Here is a 16,511-nt window from a genome sequence, read left to right on the forward strand (position 1 = left end):
AGAAGAATAAGTGTAGAAAGGAGCATAGTTTAGATGAGTGCATTGTAATTTCTCCAAAATATTATTGCTTTTATTTTGAAAGGAGAAAATTGAGAGATTGCTACAGTGGAGGGAACATGAAAAGTCTAAAGAGAAAGAATGTTTTATGAGATTAAAATAATTGGGGGTAGAATAAATAGTACCAGCATTTATTTAAGATATAGATGTTGCTACCGTGGATAATTATTTTTAGATGTTACTGTAGCAATATGTGAAAGTATTAACAGTGTTACATTACCGGGTGTGGGGATCTTTTTATGCATTTGGTGCTACAATGAAATGCTTTAAGTTTCTTAAAAAAAAAAAAAAAAACACTTACAAATAACAGATAAATAACTTGATCTAGAATATCTAATATATCATATCAATTATACTTCATTAAAAAATAATCGCATTATTTTAAGAATGGTTTGGAGGTTAGAACTAACATTAACAAGTCTCATCTCATCTACTATTTTTATTTCACTTAACTAAAAACAACAAATCATGATATTTTTCCAAAAATCGAGCAGCTCTGGGCCTAGTTCAGGCTAATAGCTTGAGCTAATAGTCATAAGATTAAATTAGATTGCAGCTCAGAATTTCCTTTACTATCAACGATATTTAATAAAGTGTCACTACGATTAAAACTATGTGCCATGTGCTTATTAATATCAACAGTATACAAATGATTTCTAATTCACCAAACTTGTTGAGTTTTACAAGCTCTCTTTGATTTTCCAGGCCCTATATTGTATAAATTTATATCCAATATATACAAAGCAGGAGGTAAAAGAAGAATAATCTATACTAACACGCCAAAATCTGCATCATTTAGAAATTCAAACTGTGATGATAAAATCCTGCAGCTGTACCCACCCATAGGCACAACGATCCCGTATCCCTTGAACAGTTGATGCAGCCAACTGGACCATCGGCCGAATTTTGGCCAACTCTCTCTCAAGCGGTAGTCTAGTGCTACCCTCTATCTGCAAGGCCAAATAGCAATAAATAATACTTGATGCATAAATAGATAATAGTGAAATTATAAAAATGGGTGCAAAAGGAAATAACCTTTTCCATGCAGCGTACAGTATCTAACAAATGGCAGAAATATGCCAGCTGCTTGTACAAATCTGCTTCAGTGTACTAGTGAAGGTATATTTTACACCCAAAAATACAGTAGAAATTAGTAATGGTGTTGTATAATCCTTAGATAGGAAAAAAAAAAAAAGGAGATTATTGCTAGAGCATTTTTTGTTATTGCCCAGAGCAACTTCAGGCATGCAATGTTTTACATTGTCATGGCCATAACAAAATATGCCCTTAACATGTTCACTAAGTTTGTGATGGATACCTTTCTAATGAAACGTCCATTACAGCGAGGATAGTTTGGACAGACTGTTCCTTTCTCAGAATCACCAACCAGATGGAGGTTGAGACTGCGTGTGGTGTATTTGCAAGTTTCATCATCACACTAAAACAGAAAAAAATTAACCCATGATAAGAGCTAATTAGCAATAACAAAAATTATCACTACTACATAGTCCAATGTTTTCCGTAGTAATCTGCAAGCAGTAGCTTACTGTCATTACGCCCTTGTAGTACTTTGACACGAACCCCTCTGCTTGCCTTTTAACCTGGCAGTTAAGCATATATTTTCAGTAAATATTCCACAAGGGTATCCAAATTCCAAAACTCAAGCACGGGCTCCCATACAGTGTAAATATTGGACAAAAATAAATTTATACAATCTAAAGTGTATAGATAAATGTTAGACTAAACACACTCCAAGGATAAACTAAAATCAGGCAATCTAGAGTTTCAAAGCAAGTGCACAAGATGAGGTTCTCATTAATTTTTAGGTCAAGATTCTACAGTTAACGTAAATACCTGGTTGGCAATCAGTGCAGGAGAGATTCTACCCACTGTGCCTTCTTCTGGGCATTTGGGACAGCGCAACCTTTGCCAAAAATTGCAGGGGGGATCCTCTACTTGTGGCTTTGCTGGCTTATCACTGATTGACATACAAATGGAACTGAAGACAGCTGGACAGTCAAATGTACCAGAGCAACTAGGACATGACAAGATCAAAGGCTCACAACCCCGATATCTGCAAGTCAATTAAATTAAATTCACCATAAGCATATATTCAATAATTTCATTTTCAGAAGTTCTGCTCGGTTTGATTCGTAACCTAGAAATTAGTAAACATCATGAAAGGTCAGGGAGACAGCACAACTTTAAATAATAAAAATGGAAACATTCGAAATTAGGGGGGAAGAGAGAGGAGGAGAAGAAGAAATAAGGATGAACCAGAACGGGGTAAAACTAATGCATGTTCTCTAACTTAATGTGATGGACATGGTAACAAGCACGGTCTTGAAAAAAATATAAGCATTAAAATAAGTAGTTCAACAAATTGAGAATAATGGCACATGACACACCTCTCCTCATCATCTACAGCGAATAAGAGTGAGCTGGAAGGATCATTGTTGACAGCTCCACTTGATTTGTTTTGAAACTAGAAGAAAGCATAGTTCACATGTCAGGAATACAATCAAGAGAAAATAAACCATATCTGGCCACCAGATGTCAAGCTGAATGGTTTACCTTAGATGAGTCCAGCCCTAAGCAGTCAGCCAAGCGTTCTGGGCTTGTACCTTGAATTGAAGCGCAAAGCCGTGATACCACAGGATGAATCTGCAAGGGGAAACCAAGCCTTCTATCAAACCTTAGAATGGAAGTGAAAAATGACCATGATTGTTTGACATGGGAATCCGCCAAAGAAAACAAAACCTGCTGTGATAAGTAGTAATCAATGTCAATCATCCATTTCCCATCTTCTCTTTTCAGTTCATCAGGATGTCTAGCACGCTGAGCAATCCCTGTCGAACTACCTGAACTAGTCCCCTGTCCACACAGAAGGAGAAATTATAGAAAAATGACATCTAAAACACAAGAGCAATATTTTCTCAGAGGTCAGCTACTGCTCATTCAACAACAAAAAACACAAATCAATGCATCTCAAACCTGCTCACAGCATATTATATAAGGGACTGTATCACCAACACTGCAGCCTGCAGTGTAACCACTTTGCTTCAACCGTTGTGCCACCTAGATAGGTGGAATGCATTAAATAAATAGGATAAGAAAATTTCAATTAATTGTGGAATGTGGGACTGAACTCACTTGAACATGTGGTTGGTTTTTGGCATCTGGGTAGGCTTCAGGGGGTTTAGTCAATGTCTTTGTGATGATGTATTTCTCAAGTGACACTTGTCCACTTCTCATATCTTCTTGTACCTGTTTGACATAGACTATATGATCAACTTAAGAATGACAATGGTTTTAAAGCTTGAAAGACACTAGTCAGTTCAACCCAATGATCATCTCATTGTGAAATTAGAGGGTATTCCCATCTTCCAAAGAAGTTGAGTTAATGATAACTTCACTTGTGTAAGATCTTTTAAAAGCTTCAAATGAGCATGGTTGGAGCACCTCAGCCACAATCAAACCCACATCAGCCAAAACGTCAAAGGATGGACAATTACAATTCCTAAGGAATAGATAAGGTTCAAAAATAAATTGTCATATCAAAGTTCTTCTATTCCAAATACAATCAATGATTGACATGTCACAAGCTTACTGGGATGAGCCTGTCCAATTAAAGAATTTAAATTGGTTCGTCAACAATTTGTGGCAGTCTTAAGATTTGGGTTCAATGGTAGTCAAATGACATAATCTAGGCTTGGGCTCAAGTATCATAGAAGTGCAATCATTGACTCTACATTCCACCTCTCCCAAGAAGTTCACCAGATAAAAATAGTCATTGCAACGGGAGAATAAAAATGACTATACCTTCATTAGAGAGTTATGTATTGATTCAACAACATCCTCACACGACCTGGGAGCGTAAGAGCCAAAACATGTAACAAAACAGATAAGTAAACCAGATATTATCTTGGATTGCTAGCTCAGAACAATTTAAAAAATAATAATCATAATCCAATTTTACCCTCCCGACAAAATTTGACTTAGGCAAAAATCCCCCAACTCCTTTGATAGTAAGCTCCAGTCACGACGAACCATATCAAGACCCTTACGTTCAATAACCTGCACCAACAATATAAACCCATTGCCGCGTTTTCCTAAATGGAACAACTAAAACCCAAAGGGCATTGTTTTATAACCTCGTATGGAGACCCATCCTTAAGCTGCTGCACTTTGACAGCTGCATATTTCTTTTTCTTGAGAAGCAGCATTCTCTTGTACAAACCATCAAGATCAATTTCTAAACACCTATACTTCTTGTTAACCTAGAGAGAAAGAGACAGAAAAAACACACCTTAATAGAACACAAGACAAAAACAGACAGGAAAAAAATTGAAAATAATTCTCTTATATTCAGTTTCTAATTCTCTATCCAAGTCATTTGGACAGCAAACATTTCCCAAAGAAATATTTAAATTGTAGATCTCCTATCCTGCTCCAACATGTTTATAGCACAGGATAGCAAAATGGTAATTATTTTGAATCTAGTATCCTCAAGAATATATCAAGTGGGCCTCAAGTATAAGTTTTTAACCATAAGATACTAAGCAAATATCCTACTGGTTCCAGGTTCAAAAATAAAGTTTCACCTCTTGGATGACTTTCTCTGCAATTGCTTTTGCTTTTGGAATATCATCAAGCCCACTGTAAATCATAATGGAATCTGTATCACCATATATTACCTGACGGATACAAAGCAAAACATCTTTAAGAGCTATGTTTAACATTTAATTTATAAAACGCAGATCTGAACATTAGAGGACAACAGTCAACTTCTAAATTTCAATACAAGAAATGACCTCCAAGTTCAAATTATTCTGAACAAGATCAACTGTACTCTGCAGAATCTCCCTTCCCTGCACAACAATTACTTGAATTGCTCAATATTTAAGAGAAGCACTAAATATAGAAGATAAAATCTCTGTTTAATTGAGAGAAGTTGCAATTTATGTATTTGCTACAAGTATCTCTCTTACTTGTAGTGTTATAAGCTCTGCCAGTGGCTTCGCATAAAATCGTGAATTGGAAAACCCCAGGCACCCATACATACTGCCGAACATAGTTGACCATATAAAGTGAAAAAGAATGAATAAGAGAGTCAAGTCTTGAAGTTATTAATGGGAGAATTAGACATGAAAGGTGCAACAAAAAAATACAAACCTGTTTGCAGTGAGCTTTAATGCTTGTTGCAGAATATCTAGTTGCTGGACTTTGAGACCAGATTCAGTCTTCATTAATTGCTTCACCCTTTTCCTCCTTCCTACCAGATATTTCAGCAACTACAAAAACGCAAATGAGATAAACAATCTGCACCTACTATTTTAGATGATAAAAGGAAGCAAAGTACAGTACACTTCCACTACAAACGGTGAGCTTGGTTACAGTGTAACTGCTAATGAACCAGAATAAAGTCCCCTTGTTTTATTCAACTGTTTACACACACAAATTCTTATAAACAAGCATTATGATAATTATAAAGAATGTATCTTTAAAAAAGGATAAATCCATAATTGAAATCTAGAAAATATCATATCTATCCACAATATTCAACAGGATTTTTTTTTTCCACAATATCAATGACTGCATTGGGTACAGCAGAACATAAGTTCTAAAAGAGGGTCCCAAATACTCTTTACTGACCCTCCTGTTCACAGCATTAGAAGTTCAAAAATCCATTCTAATATTCTAGATACTCCAAATTCATTCTAATATAATACAAACCTCAAATGATGGTAAAACAGGTTCCTTCGCTCCTTAAATCAGGCTGGTCACATACTAATCAAATTATATTGTTCCACCAATGCAAATTGAGCCTCTCAAGATAAGCCAAATAGAAATTATTCTAGTCCCATTAAGAGCATTTGCAGCACCAGCTCATGCAAAAATTACTGTATATTTTAGCATAATAACTTACTTTTTTCTATTTTACATACTCACTTTTCAAAACACCCCATATCAAATTATCTATTTACACTACATTTCATTAAAATATCAATTTTTCTTAATTTTTTTAATTGTTTCTTTTTCTTCACACATAACAACCACCATCCACTCGCTTCCTTCATCCTCAAGATATGTAAAGAAATAATAAAAAACTAAATGCAAAATGAATGGTGTCAATGTAAATTTACACAATTATACACTGACTAATGTGGGTCATTTTTAGACTAAACAATGCAAATTTTACACCATTTTCTATTATACACCCATTGATGTGAGTGCTCTAAATCTTATAAAGTACATGAAGAAATGTGAAAGAACAGATCAAAAGAGAAACAAGTCACTAGATGTGGTTGTAAGTACCATCATGTGCAGAAGTGGGGAAATTCAGTTTGACATCCAAACTATGATAGCACGAAACCACAACATCTAGTGGGTGAATCATCATATCACGAAGTTCAACTATGCTGAGAAAATAATAAACAAACTGATGATTCATTGTGTCTGATGTGATTGTACCTCAGGTAGCACTCCTGTCGTTTTACTAGAAGGTAAGCGGGGAACTAATCCATCCAGAGATCTCTCAACTGTTGTGAAGCAGATATTGTATTCCTATTAAATAAGTGAAAGATAACATAATAACACAGATCAGAAACAATTTTCATCACTTATAGAGAGAGAGAGAGAGAGAGAGAGAAGATATTATAGTAGACAAGGGGAAGGCATAAAGTGGGGGGATGGATGCAAACCTGAATGATAGAAGGGTAAAGACTATTGAAATCCAGAAGTAATATATACTTGTCATATAAACCCTTCTTTGGCTCCAAGACCAAGCCACCTGCATAGGCTGGACCTTTTTTGCCTTTTCCATGATCACTATGGGGGACATCATTATCAATATTTGCATCATCCGCTTCCAATTCATCAAAATTTCCATCCTCAACACCATGGTTAATTCTTCGTTTTGTTAATTTTGTCTCCTTCATTTGAGATGACATCTTGTCCGGGACAATATATTTCTTTGCATGAAATGCATGCAATAAAAGATATTCTACTCTCTGCGCTCTAGCACCCTGGAAAAAGTACAATTGAGATGTAAAGAAAATGTATTGTCAGAAAATGTCATTGGTCAGATTGTGTAAGGAAACACATTGTGAGGACTCACCTGAAGAGTTTTTCCCCAGAGATTACCACTGATACTAGTCAGCTGACGTGTTAGGGGCAGAACACTCAAGTGAAACATGAGTTCCATAGACAGCCAAGCATCGGTCTCGCCGTATTCAATCTGTATGTATTTAAATAAAATAATTAAAAGTTAAAACAGAGAGACCTAATACTATGAGAACCAGCACAAAGTGATCAACATTTTCCAGTTAGACAAAGCTACTGTAGAACCAATATCTGGATTCTAAGAACTCATCTCACTTAGCTAGGCTAGATCCTCAATTGAACAAGTGGATTGCACACCCACCAAGAGACAAGGCTCTAATATCACTAACAAACATTATGACCTATCAAAGCCTATAGTGGTTAACAAAAAAGATACAGGAACAGGAACTGCAATCAAGCTTATCAGATAATATTTATTTAGTGAATTACATAACCACAAAACCTCTCATTTGCAAAACAAGGTGACCAAGCACCACACAAGAAGGTCAACCTACGGACCTGACTTGCCTTTTACTAACAACCCTGAACTTTTTTCCAAGGAAAAAAAAAAAGCAATCAATATTGGTCTTTAATCAAACATGACAAAAAGAACAAGTATTTAAAGTAAAAATTTAGACCCTACGAGTTCCATGAGAGATTCTGAAGTTTGAAGCATTCCAGGAATATCATGTGGAGTGATCTCCTTCCGGTCTTTGTTCAGCTGAGTCTTTGCAAGTTGCGTCAAAGAATAACTGACCTGGAAGAATCAAGGTTGCATATATGAAATAGTAACCAGCAGTACCACATGTTATGATTTCCAAGACAAGCATCATACCTCTTTTAATAGGTCACGGGAACACAAATATGTATCACATAAGAGCCGACCAGCAATGCAAGACATGATCCCTGGACTTGCCCCAGACCCAAACATGTTGCTTCTTTTTACAAGCCTAGGCATCACAGAACGCTTGAGGCGACCTATTTTGGACCACATACTGCTAGGTACTCTGCAAGTCTGTAATTCAAATCTGAGCTTTTTTTCTTTTTTCTTTTTTTGAAAATGGCAGTTCATTATATATGTATCATATGGACATAGCAGCAGAATTTGCATTCTAAAGAAACTCATAAGGGCATCTTTACATGATGGTAAAATTATGATACATGCAAACCAGTGAGCTCTAGCTCAAATGACACTTCCTCGATAATGTTATGGGATTGAGGGTAAGGTTGTGGGTCAAACCCCTTTGGGTGAATGTGTGAATTACCAATAAAAAAATTATGATATATGAAACTTAATATTTCAACGAAACTGCATCTGGCCAGTGGTTGGTTTTGCTGGGCATTCTTGAAGATGCAATTTGACAGTAAATATCATATTCCTTGTTATAAACTACAAAAATGACGTGGTCATCATTTCTCCTGTACTTATTTGAACACTAATATAAGACATGTATTATGGATATGATTAAATTCTTTTGATTAAAAAAAAAGCATTGAAAAAAGGTTCCCACCTGAGCTCTGTGGAGAAGTACATCCAGATCAAACCCAGATATATTATGTCCAACCATAACATCACTATCCAACTTGTATAACTCAATCATCAGCCTATTTAACAAAGCCCTTTCACTGCACAACAGAAAGATGAAAATACCATAACTACAGGAACTGAAATTTAATTTTAGTATCAAAACACCATACCTTTTAAGAGGACACAGAGAAATTAATCGAAAACACAGCATGCAGGTTAAACCTACCTGCTTTCAGAGCTTATAACATTTGATCCAGCCTTTGAGTTTCTATCAGTAGCCTCTTTAGTGAATCCCATTGGAAATATGCCCCCATCAAGCTTGCGGACAACAGTAAAATGGCTAAGCATACCAGGTCTCTTCCATTCTGAGGCCAACATTGGAGTGTCAATCTGTATGGTCAAACAGCACAAGTAGTGGATTATATTCTCAAATGCAATAGCTTATATAAGATAAATTAGAATCAACATACTCAGTAACTTTGCAATAATATCAGCAGTTTGAGCATAAGAATAATTGAAACTGAACCTCAACTTCAGTCAAAATTTTGCTGACAATAGAAGAGGAACATGTCAATGGAACTTTATGAACATCCAATTATAAAGAAATTTCCTCCAAAATTTTGGTCTTTCTGATAGTAAAATTTATATTTCAAGCTGTAAGTGAAAACACTTCATAAAAATTACTCAATAATCTTAACCAAAAAACCATCAATACTTTTATCCTTTTTCTTTTTTTGTGGGTACGTAAACTCAGGCATCAACATGTCAACTTTTTCATACAAAATTCACACCACTCAACTGAACATAAAATACTGACCACTCCATGACACATAAGTGATCATTATTTGTTTATATTGCGTAAGACTTTTTTTTTTGTTGATAAATCAACAGTTGGGGGTGAGAGGACTTCAATATATGCCAATTGAGCCATGAGGTTCTTGGCCATGTGTAAGACCATATTACCAGAAATACAATTGCAAGAAGTAATTAATATTTGATCATCTCTGTGAGCCCAAATTCTGACTCAATTTAGCACATCAACTAACATCAACAATAGTACTGCTTACAAACAAAGGCTCTAGAACAAACCTTGGCCTTGTGACAGCAAACAACAGATGCAGAGACAATTTCATTTATGTTCTGCTTTTCATTTATAATAGTTTTCAAATTTATTGCTGTAACAACCACTGGAGGAATCTCCTTTGATGAAGTTGACATCTGTATGTCTTTTGGAGAGTCAACAGTCACCTCAAATTTGCACCAGCTCACCTGTGTAAATTATAACCAAGCTGTTACAGCTGAAAATGAGAGCACACACACACACACACATATGCATGAGAGAGAGAGAGAGACAGACAGACAGACAGACTTCATAAGCATTAACTAAACAACCTATATGTTGAGTACCGCGACTTAAAAAACTCACCCGTTGAGGAGTTGGACAACTGGAAAATTTTGAAACTGATAACCAGGAAGGCCCCTTAATCTTCCTTTTAATAAGAAAAAGCTCCAAAGCACTGCATATGGGGATATAGTCAGTTCACTATTTCATGGGTGCATTAACTCTTAAGTAGACCACAACTATTAAAAAAATAAAATTATAGAAAAATTTTACCAAAAATAATTAATTTCGATGATAATTACGATAATTCAACATTAGTAGTGAACTTCAAGTTAACTTGCGAACAATAAACAAAAGAAAGCAAATCTGTCATAGAATGGGTTTGCGACAACAAGAAACAACAGAAAGAAACAGAGAACCCAAGGTTTCACCACCTAAGGTTGCATGGAATCACCACCAAGCTATAGAGGAACATCTCTAATCAATTTTTTTATTAAATGTACTATCTCAAACCATTTTTGAAGCCTATTTAATTTTAAATAGGCTGCAAGAATTACATTAGAGCACAATTACATCCGAAGAAATTCTCAATCAAAGTAAAAGCCAAATTCAAAATTTAAAAAGAAATTTGCCTCAAATTTCTAAAATAAAATATGGTATCTCAAAATAACAAACTCTAAAATAATTTTGTTGGTGCTCTTTGTGTCATTCTCCCCTTGTTAGAGAAAACTCGACCTCAGGTTTTCAAATTCTAAAGGATAAAAACTTTGCGCTTGACACTTTCACCAACTCTTGAAACACTTATGACAGCACTAAAAAGAAAGAAACCTTCTACTCCACCAACTCATTAAATTCATCTAGAATAATGAAGTCAATGTGTGGAGTTAGTATTGCAAATGTCAGCACCTTATCTTGATCCTCTATTACAATATGTTTGGTTGGGAGAAAGAGGATAGAAAATGTGTTTTCTACCATATGTGTTTAGTACAGAGGATGGAAAAGTGGAAGCATGGAGAGTTAATTACTATTATACCCATATTATTTTAGAAGAGTGCAGGTAATCTTGACATTTTACCTTCCTCAAGTTTTCTCCATTTTGGAGAGAAAACATTTGTGGGCTAGGAGAGAAAACTCCCCCCCCCCCAACCCACCATTTTCCATTCACCTTATTTTCTCCCCTTATCAAACAAGGGGAAATAGCATTTTCTCTTCTCTTTTCCCTCCTCCCTTAAAAAATTCCAGCCAAACGCACTGTTTAGTATCAGGCCTTTTCACTTCACACGCCACGGAGGAAAGATGAGAAGCAAATGCACCAAACTCATTATTCACAACCTGTGCACCCTATAATTATTGGCTTTCTTGCTTTATTTTCTCCTCATCAAGTAGTGATTCTTCAACAGGCTGTATTAGGTCTGCCACACTTTGGTCTAGGTTTTCTTAAGTCTAATCTGTTGGCATTTATATTTCTTTTTCAGCAATAAGTTTTGGTGGTTCTTAACGTTCCTTTATCACCAGAATCTCATTACCAACACTATTGTATTGTCTCCCATATGTGAGGTTGTGGTTTCATTGCTGAAGGTCATCCTTTGGAAGGAAGGAGCCACTGACTTGATATTCTCAGTCAAGTCTTGGACGACTTTCATTATGGCTTCCATTGATACCAAAGTGGGCTTAAGACTAGAAACTGTCCTTTTCAAATTGTGTTACATAGCCAATAAAAGGCATGTTCCCTTGTCTTTGACTGTTTCATTGATTTGAAAATTCACCCTAATAGAATCAGGACATGTATTTCTCTTTATGGGATTAAAAAACATATTTCTCTCTAACTTTTTCTTTCATTTCTAATTCTACACAATCAGTTATGGTAGGCTTATTTTTTCTAAATTTAAAGCTCTCAATGAGATACCAATAATTGTTAGCTGAACCTATGAGTTTCATTATAGCAAACCTAACCTTCTTGTCACCTAATAAACCTACTTGCTCAAAGAATCAGTCTATCTCATATAACCAATTACTATAGATCAATAGATTTTGACATCCATCAAAAGTAGAATGCTTCTAATGTAACCATCATGGACTAAAATAATAAGCATCAAAATCATCTGAGAAGGATACATGAGACACTAGTGTCTGTTTGGGAACAGCTTATCTAACTTTTTAATTAAGACTTTTTGCTAAAAGTATGCTGAAGTATATTTGTACTTCGAAAAAGTGAGGTTTTAAAAAACTGTACATAAAAGCTAAAAGCTAAAAATTGACCTTATAAGCTAAAGCCAAACGGACAGACATGAGGAATCAAATTGCTGCTTTGGAAAAAACAAAAAAAAAAGTTTGCTGCCTACATCAAAATCCATCTGAGAAGCATACATGAGACACTAGGAATGAGGAACCAGTTCAGCATACTTATATTATACCTGCAATGAGTTCCTAGCAGAGCTGAGAAAGATTCCCCTTTTAAATCCACTGGAAGTGGCGGGTCCTGAAAGAATAAAAGATAAGTATTGCTCTGTAAAATACAGCAGTAATCTCCTAAACTCATGACTAAGTAGAAAGAATCAAAAAATAAATTAAAAAATTATCTAAAGAAAGAAAGAAAACAATACATATACCATTGACATGTGAAAAAACCAACATGCATGTCAATGTTCTAAACCATATTGCTGAATTGATTCAAAGGTTTTGAGTAATATACCTTGAATGGATAATTGATCTTAAGTACATAATTCTCCCCCATAGGTATGTCAGATCGCTCAAATGCATATTTCCTCTGTAACATGTACACATGACACAAAACAAGCAACAAAGCCGAATGAAGAACAGGAAAGAAATTTTTTTTTTGTAAGACAATTGTTGTATATAAATTTGACAATGAACGTCAGAATGATTCAATTTGCAGACCTTAACCGGTGCCATGCTAAAATTTGAGACATTGATATCTAACAACTTCTTTGCAATTTCACTCTTTAATCCTGAAGCCAAATGCTACAAATATGAAGAAAAAAAATACTTGAATAAATAACAACATCAATGGTAGCAAACAAGGAAAATAAAAAGAAATCATAAAGGACCAAAGAGGAAAACAAATACATATACAATTCTACATTATTTACAAAAATATATCTTACTTGCAGCCTTGTATGGAAAACTGTGGGAGAAACCCGAGATTCTGCCAAATCTTTCTCAAGTTTTATCATCTCTTCACTGTGAAACAAAGAGCCATTTGGAATTGCATAGACACATCTTTGCATGTTCTTAACAACAACACAGCAACTATGGTATGTACTTCCTGCTTTGACCTAAATGACAGCAAAAGGTATTTACAGTCTAGTTCATTGTTTATCTATATTTATAAGAGTCACACACACCACACCCACACAAACACACACATATAAGAATAAGACATTGAATCAACATAGCAGTTATATAACGTCCATGATGAAAGATGCTTGAATGAGAAAAAGGCAAAGTAAACCAACAAGCACTAGAAATCTAGAATGATACACATGACAAGCTAAAGTATCAACTTTTCAAGCTTTATTACCAAATAAATACAAAATTAGGAACCAAATGAAAATGTATGATCACATTCCTTCATGTTCTTCAACAAATGAACAGCAGTCTCCATTGACCTTGGGGCTTAATGAAATAACATATGCCAAAATTCAAGCTTACAGAAGACATCCCAATCTGCAACAATAGCATGATAGAGCAAACACCAAACGGATAGAACATGCTGAGTCACAAACTAGGGAATAAAAAAGAGAAATATTCCATAAAAAAGTGCAAACATCACTCCAATTTTGAATTGTGCAATACTTAACTTACACAATTTTCAAATTCTACCAAATGCCATGGGACCAAAAAAATCAGCAAACTGAAGTGTTTTAATATGCATCACTTGCCTTGGAAAAGAACTCATCAATCCTTAGGGATAGTAATCAAGCAAAGACTTTTAACAAAGCTAAGTAACAATAAATACACCCTAAATAAAATATTAAAAAAAAAAAAAACTCAAGTCATTGCCTTTGTTTTGCTCACTTTGTTCAACATCAAAAAAGTCACAATCTTCTATCACCATAATTTCATGCAATGCACAATGATATAATTCACATAGAATGCTTTCAATATTATATGACAAAATACCAATATCACCATTGTGTTACCTTCCCAAACAGATATACAACGCCCATATTAGCACCATAAAACTCCTCGTGCGCATCAAGAATGTAGAAAGGCATTGAGCCATCTGAGTCCAGATCGAAATCTGTCTTCTCTTCACAGCTTGAACCATTACTGACCTCCTTTGCAACACCACCATCAATGCTCCCATTCCCTCCACTCCTCACTGCCTGCCATCCCGCAGTCGCACTCAAGGCCGGATTGTTCTCTTCTTTTTTAATCTTCGCATTCAAAGCATAACCCTTACTCTCTTCCTTCTTCACCACTGGTTCCGCATTCATTTCAACACCATTCTCCATCTTCTCCTCAACCAAACCTTCTTTACTTGACAATTTATCCAATTCCACAATTGGGTCCTCGCATTTCAATCCTCCCCCATTTTCAGATTCCTTAATAAAACCCACCTTCTCATCCTCCTCAAAATTTCGCCGCTCCGAATTCAACACAGAATCACCATTGGCAACAACCCCACTTGCCAATTCACTCCTATCTACAAAATCAACTCCTCCAACATATAAACTCTCGCTCTTAACACCACCAAGCGGAGCAAAGCTCTTGGAAACCGGCACGGAACCCGAATGCAATTGCAATTGCGGTTGCGGTTGCGACCTTCTTCGCCTCTCTCTATCGTTCTCATCCGGAGCAAACTCTGCAATCACATCATCAACAATACTATCACAACCCGAAAACCCTTTCGCCTTCTCATCCTTGCCCTTTTTGAACACTGACGATGTGAACATCGACGAGAGCCTCTGTTTCCCCATCATAGCTGCGGCGGCCGATAAAGAAGCAGAAGAAGCGGAGGGTTTCTTCGGCTGTGACTCCCTCTTCTCTGCCTTCTTCCGCTTCGGCCTCTCCGGTTCGCCGTCCGACTCACCGGACGATAAAGGGAGGCTGGACTTGGACCAGTCCTCTTCCTCGCCCTCGTCGCCATAGCCGAGGCCGTCGTCGTCGACAATAAAAGCCCTACCCTCCTCTCGCCGCTTGGCCACTAGTGCATCGTACTCGTCCTCTTCGACGGTGTCGTAAATCGGTTTCTCCAGCTTGATCTGGAACCCTACGCCGGCGCCGGACTCTGATCGGCGGGATCCGCCCTGACGAAGGGCTTTCAGACGCTCTAGAGCCTCGTGGCGCGCCGTCGCCTCTGGGCCTCGGGTCCGCCGTCGAGCGGAAGCTGCGGATTGCTCGTCCGCCATTGTCTACTCTGGTTTTGCGAGTGTGAGTGTGTTTCTCTCTCTCTCTCTATTCGAATCTGAGAGGCACTTTCTTTTCCTTTTCTCACTCCTCTTTCTTTCTTTCTGAAATCGTTAGGGCGAAATGGAAAATGGACTTCAATGGGTGTAAAATGGCGGGAAAAATCCCTGGTTTTGGGCGCGAAAGTTTTTAATGGGCAATGGATGACTTTTTTTTTTTTTCTTACTTGAGCTGCTGACATTGGGCATTGGACTCACATAGTACCCCTCTCAATTTGAGGTCAACCCCACCTTTTCAACTCAAACTTATGGGATTTTTATATGATTTTGTTAACCCTTTGTTTGTTTGGAGTCAATTTTTTTTTTTAATTTAATTTTCATTTTTATGTGTTTGTTTGTCGGTAAATTAAGGATAAATTTGTAAAGCATTTTCCGTTAACAGTAAAATTCTTTAAACAAATATTGTAAAACATTTTACTTTTACAAATTTGATAATACTTTACAAAAAAAAATAGTGACTTTCTTCACTCCATTTGGTTACTAGGTTAACGACCTTGTGGGCAAGGCAATCTGATGGTCAAAGTCACCGCTCTAACAATCAGTGCCAGGGGCCAGGTCACTAGAGTCATCATTTCGATGATTGTTGTGGCACTTTAATCACTTGAAACACTATTCCAGCAACTAGTGTCAGAGGTCTAATAACTGAAATTGTAGTTCCAATTATCTGAGACACTGCTTTGGTAGTAGTCGTAGGAACCACGGTTCCGACACTTTGGTCACCAAACCTCCCGCACTAGCAACTCTGGTAGTTTGCTTGAACAATTTTAATTGTTATATTACACCTGAAAATGATTTTATTGAATATGTTTACATGTCAAATTTTTTATTTGTAAAATATTTTACTTCAACACAAGCAATGCGTTAATAACAGTAGTGGTTGAGGTTAGGGGTGTGCAAAAAACCGTAGAACCGAAACAACCGATTGACACCGCAAACCGGGTTTGGTTTTCGGTGTCAAAATTTTGTACACGGTTTTATTATATTAAATATATAATATAATATATATTTAAATAAGTGCAAACGAAAGTTTGGCCCAAATATTGTGGGC

At 36.3% G+C, this 16,511-nt stretch overlaps 1 protein-coding gene across 1 annotated transcript; it reads right to left on the reverse strand.

Moving 5' to 3' along the window:
* Positions 1-657: 657 nt before the first annotated feature.
* On the reverse strand, positions 658-15,554 carry LOC142624760 (DNA polymerase alpha catalytic subunit). The gene is made up of 31 exons (XM_075798504.1): positions 14,195-15,554; positions 13,157-13,327; positions 12,930-13,013; positions 12,724-12,798; positions 12,446-12,510; positions 10,116-10,206; positions 9,779-9,958; positions 8,916-9,079; positions 8,673-8,787; positions 7,997-8,176; positions 7,805-7,918; positions 7,178-7,297; positions 6,762-7,085; positions 6,532-6,624; positions 5,233-5,351; positions 5,049-5,121; positions 4,872-4,928; positions 4,662-4,754; positions 4,212-4,337; positions 4,037-4,134; positions 3,880-3,925; positions 3,211-3,324; positions 3,052-3,135; positions 2,818-2,931; positions 2,632-2,721; positions 2,466-2,542; positions 1,912-2,131; positions 1,605-1,658; positions 1,376-1,495; positions 1,093-1,167; positions 658-1,007 (listed from the first exon to the last, which is right to left on the reverse strand). Exons 1-31 carry the CDS (start codon positions 15,404-15,406, stop codon positions 861-863), a joined length of 4,695 nt encoding a protein of 1,564 aa, XP_075654619.1. The 5' UTR covers positions 15,407-15,554; the 3' UTR covers positions 658-860.
* Between the last annotated feature and the right edge of the window lie 957 nt (positions 15,555-16,511).

Source organism: Castanea sativa, chromosome 2 (genome assembly GCF_040712315.1).
Source record: "Castanea sativa cultivar Marrone di Chiusa Pesio chromosome 2, ASM4071231v1".
In the NCBI taxonomy this organism is placed as follows: domain Eukaryota; kingdom Viridiplantae; phylum Streptophyta; class Magnoliopsida; order Fagales; family Fagaceae; genus Castanea; species Castanea sativa.